At 38.1% G+C, this 11,144-nt stretch overlaps 1 protein-coding gene across 1 annotated transcript; it reads left to right on the forward strand.

The window, feature by feature from the left end:
• The first annotated feature begins 4,651 nt into the window (after positions 1-4,651).
• klf6b (Kruppel like factor 6b) lies at positions 4,652-9,221 on the forward strand. Its single transcript, XM_057326752.1, has 4 exons — positions 4,652-5,117; positions 5,769-6,291; positions 6,941-7,064; positions 7,149-9,221. Exons 1-4 carry the CDS (start codon positions 5,016-5,018, stop codon positions 7,198-7,200), a joined length of 801 nt encoding a protein of 266 aa, XP_057182735.1. The 5' UTR covers positions 4,652-5,015; the 3' UTR covers positions 7,201-9,221.
• Positions 9,222-11,144: the final 1,923 nt, after the last annotated feature.

Raw genomic sequence — 11,144 nt, forward strand, 5'->3', positions numbered from 1 at the left:
GGGATGTTAGAGGAAGCAGAAAACCTTTCGTGTCAAAGGCATGTGGGTATATCTTATTCTTGGTAATGTTGGAGCTTTCCTGAGAAAAAAAAGATAACGGTCTAGTTTTGAAAGGCTGGGTGCTAAAGAAGAACAAAAATCTCTGGTAAAAATAAGCATGCATATTATTTTATTGTGATTCGGTGGATTTGTTGGTTTGTTATTGATACACATCAAAATCATACCTTTAATGCATTTTCCTCAAAATACATTTTATTCTCAGAGGAACATATATTGTATCCTTCTGATTGAAGCCTTTTTGCCAGAAAGGTACATTACAAGATATTTCATCATATTAGTGTGTCTGTATTTGGTCAGTATGAATCGTCACAGCAACTTCATCTACATGAGAGCATTTAGAGTTCATGTCTCTAATCACTTTCCAGCCCTTTTTATGCATGCCATTTTATGACCTCCTATTAAAATAATTATTTGCATTCTTTTATTATTTTGTCACATCAGAGGACTGTTTAAGAAAACTGAAATTGAAGTCATGTAAAAACATTTTAAACATTTCAAATTGTAGCTAAAGCTCAGTTAAAAATTTTAGCTCATAAAAAACTCCCAAATATATTTAATAAAAAACTCTTTCATTATGGTGTGCATTTGGACTGGGAAAATAATCTGAAGTAGTTCAATAAGAAACCAAGAAATCCAACCATAAAGTCTAGTCTAGCTAAAACGGAGTGAAGTAGCGTCGCAGTGCAGAGATGTTTGACCATCCTTCACTGGTCATTTCAGGTTGTTTGTGACAGCTGCCATGCCAACACATTCTCACTCCAGACTCCTCACATATTTCCCAGCTAACAATTTTTGGTTCCCAGAACGTTCCCCTAACGTTAGTTTTTTGGTTCCCAGAACGTTCCCTTAAGGTTAGTTTTTGGTTCCCAGAACGTTATTTTCTAAGGTTCGTTTTTGGTTCTCCAGGAAAGTTTTCTTTACGTTAATAGAACGTTAGTTTCTGGTTCCCATAACGTTCTGGAAACCAAAAACTAACGTTAGGGGAACGTTACCCTAACATTATAGAAACCATGACACTAACGTTTTATTTCCATAAAGATAACCAAAAACAAACCTTAAAAAAAACTTTCTGGGAACCAGAAACTAACGTTAGGGGAACGTTCCCAGAACGTTAGCCTAAAATATTTTTCTCGGTCCGTTTACACGTCAGTAATGAATGCTGTGTTTTTATCCATCACTTGTCTAACGTTAATCTAATTAAAATAAGTAAAGTACATCATCCCACACAATATGGAGGATGAAATCAATGCATTAGATTATTCTTTTAGCCTAATAATTCCTTTTTCATCACTGAAGTTTTCTATTTATTTTCTATTATTTACCTAATTTTCGATTTAAACAGCACAGTATATCATTTCTAATAAAATCACACTGTGTGTAGGCCTACCTCAACATCAGACATTATAGATATCGAAATAAAATAACCAATGACTTCATCACAATATTTAAAGCAGATTTTTATTGACAGAAGAATAAACATTTAATTATCTTCAGGCTAACAATATTCTTGTCTCACCACAGAAGTATAGCGCATCTCCGTCTTTAGATATAACAATCAAAAGCCCTGAGTTTCAGTCCTTACATCATGGTCTGTTGATTTAGATGTGTCAAATCAATCGAAAAATCACGAAACTATAAGTCTACTCTCAAATCTGTACGGTTTTAAATAAAAAATTCAGAAAATAACGTTCTCAGAATGTTGCAGGCTGTTTTTTTTTAAATAACCAGAAAATAACGTTCTCTGATGGTTATTTTTTGGTTATTTTTTGCAACCAGAAAATAACCAGAAAATAACGTTACCTGATGGTTATTTTCTGGTTATTTTCTGGTTGCAAAAATAACCAATAAATAACCATCAGAGAACGTTATTTTCTGGTTGCAAAAAATAACCAGAAAATAACCATCAGGTAACGTTATTTTCTGGTTGCAAAAAATAACCAAAAAATAACCATCAGAGAACGTTATTTTCTGGTTATTTAAAAAAAAACAGCCTGCAACATTCTGGGAACGTTATTTTCTGGTTGCAAAAATAAAACCTGAAAAGAACGTTCTTAGAACGTTATTTTTTGGTTCCCAAAAATAACCAAAAGGGAACCAAAAACTAACGTTAGGGGAACGTTCTGTGTTTGCTGGGTTACGCTGGGTCAGCGCCCCACAGCGTCACTTTTGAACGCGCAGGGTACCCCTTTGGCGTCGTTTTTCGACGAACAGGGAACTGCGTTGCTATTTGCTAAATGCTCCAGGCCAAGATGTGTGCAATTCTTAGCATTTCATAATTATTTATGGTTTTAATATTTTGTAGCACCTAACCCCAACCTCACCCTAACCCTAACCACTTCTCAGCCATTTAAAACACAACACGCGAATAAAAGTACAGTCACAGGTATTTATTGCACAAACTGACCAAAAGCATTACAAAATATAACAAACAACTCGTTTCGCTTACCTTTTTGCACCAAAGCCGTACGATAACTTTACGTGAAGATGCCGTGCGTGTCCGTGAATGCATGAAGTCGGCTCCCATTCAAAAGATAAACCGGAACAGCTACATGCAGTCGGTCGCGGGAGCCAATACCGTTACACGTTCAAAGCCAACGAAATGACGCGTCGGTCACGAGACATGGGAGAGCCAATGGCACCGAAGGTGACGTAACTTCCTCTGGCGGCAATATTTGAACGTCGTTCTTCGCTGGATTTGAGCTTTACGGCGGACGGTGATCGCTTTCGCATCTGTGCCTCATACAAACCGATCGTTTCGCGTTGGTACCCTTGGAATATCTGTGTTTTTGAACGACATTGTGACTGCTTGTTTTATGTGTTTTATATTACGATAAATCAACTGTTACATTACTTTCTCAAACTGTGAAACGTCTGAATAGCGTCATGTAAACGCAATTATCCTTGCCATTAAACTTAAAATAAAACTCCGAAACATCATCATTGCAAATTATATCTAATATACATTTTCATAATGACGGTAAAATTCGTGTGCCCTTCACGTCGAAAAACGACGCCAAAGGGGTACCCTGCTCGTTCAAAATTGACGCAGAAGGACGCTGACCGAGCGTAAATATGTGACGAGTCGGGAGTGAGAATTCAATTCAATTTTATTTATATAGCGCTTTTCACAATGTGCATTGTTCCAAAGCAGCTTTACAGGAGCAAATAAGAAAAACACAGAAAGGTAAAACACAGCACAGTGCATGGTGTTTATAGACCAAGCAAGATCATTATAATAAATAATATCTAATAAATAAATAAATGCAGTCTCCCGGTGAGCAAGCCAACACTGCACCGCTCTGCTGTGGCGAGGAACCCAAACTCCAATGATGAATAATGGAGAAAAAAAACCTCGGGAGAAACCAGGCTCAGCCGGAAGCTCAGCAACAAGAATGTGTTAGCCATGCACATCCAAAATGACGTGTGAGTCTGCAACCATTTTATAGCAGTCCTCCAGGCGTCTTTCACACTTGTTTAGCTCACAGGCATCCATGACATCTTTTGCCGCTGCAGATATTAGGCCTTTTAATCCAGTAAAACTGGTTCTGTGTAAAACTGCCCCCCCCCTTATTTTATTTTTGGATTTGTTTTCTTTTCAATGTTCTGTAAATTTGTGGGAACTGTTTATTTATTTGTATTTGTGGTTTTTGTCGTTGTTATGCTATGCAACTGATGCTTTGTGTTAGATTACCATGAAAACAATCTCTGTGGTTTCAGGTGAATGACGATCTCTAAAAGAGTGAAAAAGGCTGTGTGTGCCTGCGGTAAACTATGACTAATACAGTAGAAGTAGAAGAAAACAGCATGATCGAGTGTTATCACAAAGAAAATATGAGTCATAGCCGCTGTATAGGCCTACACACTCTGTGATCAACGTGCATGTTAGTGCAAGTAAATGTGTGTGCACAAGCCTTGAAAAGAAAGACTGGATATGATACACCGACCGACATGCCTGTGTGCGCGTGCGTGCGTGTGTGTGAACCATTTTCTTTGAAGAAAATCTGAACAAAAAACTGTGTGCGTGTGTGCGTGCGTGTGTGAAAATGAAAACTGCAATGTTTTCAAACACATGGAACGTGTATACACATGTAAAACATTAGTATTGTGGTGTTTAAAAATAAAAAATACTAATTCATTAGTTATTTCTGATTACTCTTCTAATACTTGTTTTTCTTTACACTTACACATTTACTCGTTTATGCCTTTTATGTTGCACAACATAACTGCACACTATTATTATGGTGCTTTGACAACTTGTCCTACTCGTTTCGAAATACGTGGAAGTACCACAAACACTTCCGCAAATGTACAGAAGGTTGAACGTTTATATACCGTGACAGAAATAGCGCCAACTTCAACTCACCAATCGTCAAAGAGAAGCAAAACGACAAACAAATACCAAAGACTGTAGACAATAACAAGACGTCGCAGTTCTATTACCGCGAATGAGGCGAAATGCGAAGCAAGTCCCGCCTTCCAGTGAAAGAGCCAATCATCAATCGTTAAAGATTAAATGGGGCGTAGCTGTGTATTAAATGTCGTAAACGCACGCGCTTTTTAAGCTCAAGAAACAAAATTTTTAGTACAGTTCTTACCAAGCTTAGTTTTTGATCGGACAAGTGTTGTTTTATTGTGATCTTAGACACATATCTTCCCCCGTTTAAGTAGATAGGGCTTATGTGCGCATCATCTGCACCGGTGTTGCAAATACGACTGCCGAGTGCGTAGACTTTCCTTAAAGGTACTTTGCAAATGCTGTGGTGGGCGGGTCACTGAATGTCAGTGAATATGTTTCGTGTGCTTAAAAATTAGAAGTTTGCAGCGTGTTTGCGCGCTGTCTGTGGAGTAGATCATTCACGAGGCGCACAAATAACAAACTGTCGCATTGAATTCGCTTGAAGCACGGCGGGTAATCGATTTCCAGCGGGTGTGACAGATCTGTTAGTGGGTGGATTATGGATGTTATTCCCATGTGCAGTATTTTTCAGGAGCTGCAGAGCGTGCTTGATACGGGATACCTGTCTGCATTGCCATCTTTAGAAGAGTATTGGCAGCAGGTAACTTACCGTAAACAACCTGTCTTTATAAAACTTTATATACCGTAACGTTACATACTTTAAAGTTTTTAAAAGGCAGATCAAATAATGCTTCTTCCTCCCTGCATTTAAGTAACTTTTATTCTGTAGATGGTACAATTTTAGTTTACATGGTGGGAAATGCTGTTTCAGTTTTGATTCATTTATTATTATTTTTTATTTAACCTTACATGGCATTTTATTTGTGACCTAATGATCGTTTTTCCTCGTGTCTCTATGCGATAAATTGACGGATGCGCATGTCTCAAGCTATGTAAACTAAACGTTTTATTTTTTTATTATTATTAAATTAATAATGTAATGTCAAATTCGCGCATGTAAATTGAATTCCTACCTACATTTAGGGTTTGAGCTTTGTTGGCTTTGTGAAAAGCTTTAAATTGCCTAAACATTAAACCACACAGCTCTTAAAATCTGTATTAGTGAAGACCTGTCGATTAAGTGTTTTTTTTTTCAAATAAATTTACTGCACTCACTGAAACATGTAAAATCAGATTAACTGCATTGCCATTTTGCTAAAACGCAAACATAACTTTACAGCATTAGCATGCGTATAATGAGAATTTTTATTTTGGGGTTAATTGTCTCTTTAACTGGTTGCTCTCTTCTCAGACATGTCTTGAGCTTGAACGCTATCTTCAGAACGAGCCCTACGTCTCTGCCGCAGATCTGAGATCAGCGTGCGAATCTGACAATTTGTTGAATCAGTTTCTGCGATGCTGCGGGACAGCTGGAGCAAACACGCCCCCGCAAAGAGCTTCCGTTTCCAAACAGGACGGGGTCTGCAAGACCCCTCCGCACCCAGACCTTAAAGAATGTTTCGCCACCAGCCGCCAGAAAATTCCATCTGCTGATGTACGTACACACCCATCGGGCCCCAGCGTATCTGAGCATGAACATGCGGTCGCAAACACGCCGCCTTGCTCTCCTCTGTCAGCCAAAGAAGTCATGGACATAGCATCACTCTCCGCTATACCTGCCGCAGAGCTGCGAGAAGATGTGGAGAGGGAAGAGGAGCTCAAAGGTGAAGAGTCACCTGAAAGACGAAGGAGAACTCATCGATGTTGCTTCAATGGTTGCAGGAAGGTGTACACCAAGAGCTCCCACCTGAAAGCACATCAACGCACACATACCGGTAAGCAGTTTGTTTACGTCTATCGAACCGCCTGTATTTTGACTAACTGTTGCCACCACAGTTTGGACCATGGTAGAAGTCATCACAAACAAATAAACAGTGTTGCACGTGACACAAAAAAAACCTTCTAAGCACTTTTTAAAATCCCTCATATAACCTTCACTGAGGATAACGGACTGGCAGAAGTGAAACATTGCCTCCTGTCAGTTTCATTACACTCCCTAACACACAAATCTAGCAGTATGCATTCATTCACATGTGCTGCGGCTGTTACATCACGCTCATTGTTGCAGAGGCGGCTGAGGTGACCACTTTCAACTTTTTCTGTTTGAAAAGCAAGTACGTGTGGTTTGTTGACTCCCTGCATTCCTGAAAAGCTCATCATTTGTGGTGTTATTGTAGTCCAGGAACACAGATTAGCAACACTATAGTCTTTCTGTGTGTGCCTTTTTCTGACACTGTTCACTTTAGTTTGAATGTAGAGTGCTTGTTTAAGTAAACCGACTAAATCCGTTTTTTTGTATAAGCAGACATGGAAAAAAAATGACATCAAATTTTTGCTTTATGTATTGCATTATGTGGAATTAGGACCGTCAGCACCAATGAATGAGTGTAATGGTGTGTGTCTGTGTGTGTTTGGTCTTTGCAGGTGAGAAGCCGTACAGATGTTCATGGGACGGCTGCGAGTGGCGCTTTGCTCGGAGCGACGAACTGACGAGGCACTTCAGAAAACACACAGGAGCGAAACCCTTCAAATGCAACCACTGTGACAGGTGACCATTCGATCATGTGACCAAATAGAGTTTCGTTGAGTTGCTGTACTGTACATAATGTTTCCTATGTCTTTTTCTATGCAGATGTTTCTCTCGTTCTGATCACCTGGCCCTGCACATGAAACGACACATGTGAATGAGATTCAGAGACGAAGAGAATGAAACAAGTTTTCGAGCTTCAGGGTAGATGGAGTCGAGCTCTTTCTGTGTCAGATAGTCAAGGCCCAAAAAGGCGATACAATTGGAATGAATAAGCACACAAGAATGAATAGAATGCCTGTGTATGTGTGTGTGCGTGCGTGCGTGTGTTTGTGTGTGCGTACACGTGTTTGTGTTTAAGACTGATAGCTAGTTTCATACATTTGTCTCGCTGGTTGTGTATGTAAAGATTTGACTACGTTTTGTCCTCACAAAAAGCAGAAACTGATTTGTGAAGACATGTTAGGTAGTACATGCTATTATATACTAGTATTTTAGGGATAGTTCGCCCCAAAATATATCATCTGTCATCATTTATTCGCCCTCATGGCATTCAAAACTTGTATATGACTTAAGAGTTTAAAATATTTTGAGTAAAAAGTGGTTTTGTGTCCATACAATGGAAGTCAATGGGGGCCAATTTTTGTTTGCTTACCAATGTTCTACAGAAGAAAGAACATAATATACAGTAGGTTTGTAATGACATGACGATGAGTAAATGATGACAAACATTTTATTTTTGGGTGCACTATACCTTCAAATCCAATAATGTGTGCGTGTGTTTTATAGTTCAGACTTGAAAATGAGAACAAAGTTGTTGCGAATATTGCACTCTTACTGATCTCAGATGTGACTTTTTTTTGGAAAATTTGGGTACTGAGATTTTACTATGCTGACTTTGTCTTGTTAAAGCTGTGTTTAATGCATTTAAAATTATAAACATTTTGTGCAAATTTTAGCATTAGCTTGCATAACCACCTTAAATTGCCAGCACAATGTATTAATTAATGTATTAATGAAACTCAGCTTATGAATGCAACGCTTGGTTCTAAGCTATAAAGAAATTGGATTTCCTAAACCAGCGTTTCATTACAGTACATATTTTATGCACGTTTGTCTATACACAATAGAGTTAAAGTAAAATGACATCATTTTTTTTAAAACAGACTATTTTTTATTTGTTAACATTTGAATGAACTTTAAAAGCTAAAGAAACACTGCTTTACCACGCAGATCAAATTTTATTCTGAGCAGCTATGTGTACATGTGGTTTTATAAGAGTACATTACTGTCAGTAACAGCATGCTGATACTTGTTAAATTGTTACTGACTGTATTTGGGCCTAAAACTGGTTTTGATGCCAAAAAAGTCATTATAAAAAATCATTTTGGCAGATCATTAAAGTTCAACAATCCTAAGTGTCATGAAGACTGAAATTACTAAATTGAAAAAAAAATGTTTACAGTACTTAAAGAAATTTTCTGCTGTGAAACTGTAACTTTGTAGTTTAATGTTAAAAAATGCAGAGCTCAGCAGAAACAGGTTTTCAGTAGCACATATAAGTTACTGCAAGCACAGATTGACATCACTGACAGGCAGCTCTGATGAAACCCAAGTATTTGTTGTCCATGTGTTCTGTGGGTGTTACACAGAGGACATTGTTTGTTCTGAGCGAAAATGTTTACTATATTTTTAGAGAGATTCTAAGTGCCTGAAAATATTTATTTTTGTAAAGAAATTGAGGGAACAAGGTAAACATTTTGTATTTGATGAAAATCTGAAAAAAACTTTTTTTTTATTACAATTTTAAAGGCTGTAACGTTTGCTAGTCAATCAACTTTTAAAAGGGCCTGGTGTAAGAATGTTTAAAAATACTTAAAATGATTTTGTATGTGTTTTCTACTGTTTTTATGTCTTAAAAATACACATTATTCAAAAATAAATTGAAAATAAAACTTGTCATTTTATACATTTAAAGCACAATAATAATACTTATTTTATGTTATAAAACATGGAACACTGTTTTGTGATTTCTTTATATGATATGCAAAAATCAGAGATTATAGTTCATGGTTCACATCTCCAGCCTCAGAGATGAAAGTATTATGTCTCATCAAAAACAAAAAGATCCCAGGAGGACTGTGTACGAAAATATGATATGCTTTGTTCGACATAGCAACAAATAAATATTCTGTGTACTTTAAGTTTGACTTTTAAATCTAAAGCAGCAGTAAATGGGGGGCAGTGTGGCCTAATGGTTAGAGTCGTACTCGTGACCAGAAGGTTGCCGGTTCGATTCCCAGGGCCGGCGGGTAACGACTGAGGTGCCCTTGAGCAAGGCACCTTACCCCTACTTGCTCCCCGGGCGCTGCAGTGATAGCTGCCCACTGCTCCGGGTGTACGTATGACTTGCTGTGCGAGTGTTCACTACTCTCTGGGTGGGTTAAAAGCAGAGGTCACATTTCGGGTATGGGTCACCATATCTGACTAATAGGTCACTTCACTTTTCTCACTTATGATCTCGGGTATGGGTCACCATATCTGACTAATAGGTCACTTCACTTTTCTCACTTATGATCTACCCTCACACAAACTGTTCCATGGTCTCATTTAAAAAACAACCGAAAGGTGTTATATATTTCCTTGGTTGGTATTGACAGAGCATCAAACTGACAACAAGTAGGAAAGCATGACATAAAGGTCACAATATTGTTTGATTCACATATTGAATTAAACTTTAAAATGACCATTTACATTATAAGTTATTTTCATTTCATTACTTATAAAGTTTATATCAGAGCCTTTGTTTGACATGACTTTTGTTTGTGTCTGTGTTTTGTACAATTGTCAATGTCTCTCATTTTTCAATTTTCAAATTGTTTTCACCTTTGTAGGCAAATGTTATAACTTTATTATGATCTACTGACATCTGTCATCTGGTGATGAATCTGCCTACAGAAAGGAGGTTGCTCAGCTGGCTGCCTGGTGTAGTCAAAACAACCTAGAGCTGAATGCATTCAAGACAGTGGAGATGATAGTGGATTTCAGAAGGAACCCTCCATCACTTCCTCCCCTCACCATCCTGGACAGCACTGTGGATACTGTGGAGTCATTCAGGTTCCTGGGCTCCACCATCTCTCAGGACCTGAAGTGGGAGTCCCACATAGACTCCATTGTAAAGAAGGCCCAGCAGAGGTTATACTTCCTCCGTCAATTGAGGAAGTTCAACCTACCACAGGAGCTACTGACCCAGTTCTACTCAGTGGTCATCGAATCTGTTCTGTGCACTTCAATTACTGTTTGGTATGGCTCGGCCACCAAATCAGACCTACGAAGACTACAACGGACAGTTCGTAGTGCTGAGAAAATTATTGGTGCTTCTCTGCCCACACTTCAGGACCTGTATGATTCCAGAGTGAAAAACAGGGCAAGAAAAATCATCATTGACTCCACACACCCAGCACACAAACTCTTTGATCTGCTGCCCTCTGGCCGGCGCTTTAGAGCACCAAACACCAGGACTTCCAGACACAGAAGCAGCTTCTTCCCCCAGGCAATCTCCCTCCTAAACAGATAACTGCTCCTTAAGAGCAATATTCCACTTCCACTACTCCTATAGTGTGCACTATAGTGCCTTATTATATCTACATCTTATGTATACATGTATATAACACTACCTCTACTTACTAAATTATCCATTTGCACAAGTGTACATACAATCTGTTAATATGTTTATTCTACTATATACTACCCTGTACAATGTCTCTTATATGTTATTATCCCCCATTTTCTGTAAAATATTCTTTATTTTATATATGCACAATTTAGAATCTTTTAGACTGTAAATCGTATTATATTGTATTGTCATTGTGTTGAATGTCTGTACTAGAAGCTTCCAACACCAAAGAAAATTCCTTGTGTGTGCAAGCACACTTGGCAATAAAGCTCTTCTGATTCTGATTCTGATTCTGATTCTGTCGGTCATTTGAGGAAGTGCCTTGTAACATGCCAAAATATAAACTAATCCTACCAGCGATCATCTTGTTAGAGCGTCATCTTCAAAATTGTATTAATTCTATTTATTATTAATTTGTATTTATT

This window comes from Triplophysa rosa, unplaced genomic scaffold (genome assembly GCF_024868665.1).
Source record: "Triplophysa rosa unplaced genomic scaffold, Trosa_1v2 scaffold126_ERROPOS923952, whole genome shotgun sequence".
In the NCBI taxonomy this organism is placed as follows: domain Eukaryota; kingdom Metazoa; phylum Chordata; class Actinopteri; order Cypriniformes; family Nemacheilidae; genus Triplophysa; species Triplophysa rosa.

What these genes read in the sequence shown, in the direction of transcription:
- klf6b (XM_057326752.1), top strand. Translation starts at nt 5,016, where the DNA reads ATGGATGTTATTCCCATGTGCAGTATTTTTCAGGAGCTGCAGAGCGTG. An exon ending in ACATCAACGCACACATACCG is followed by an intron (nt 6,292 to 6,940) that starts GTAAGCAGTTTG and finishes TGGTCTTTGCAG; the next exon opens with GTGAGAAGCCGTACAGATGT. An exon ending in AAATGCAACCACTGTGACAG is followed by an intron (nt 7,065 to 7,148) that starts GTGACCATTCGA and finishes TTTTCTATGCAG; the next exon opens with ATGTTTCTCTCGTTCTGATC.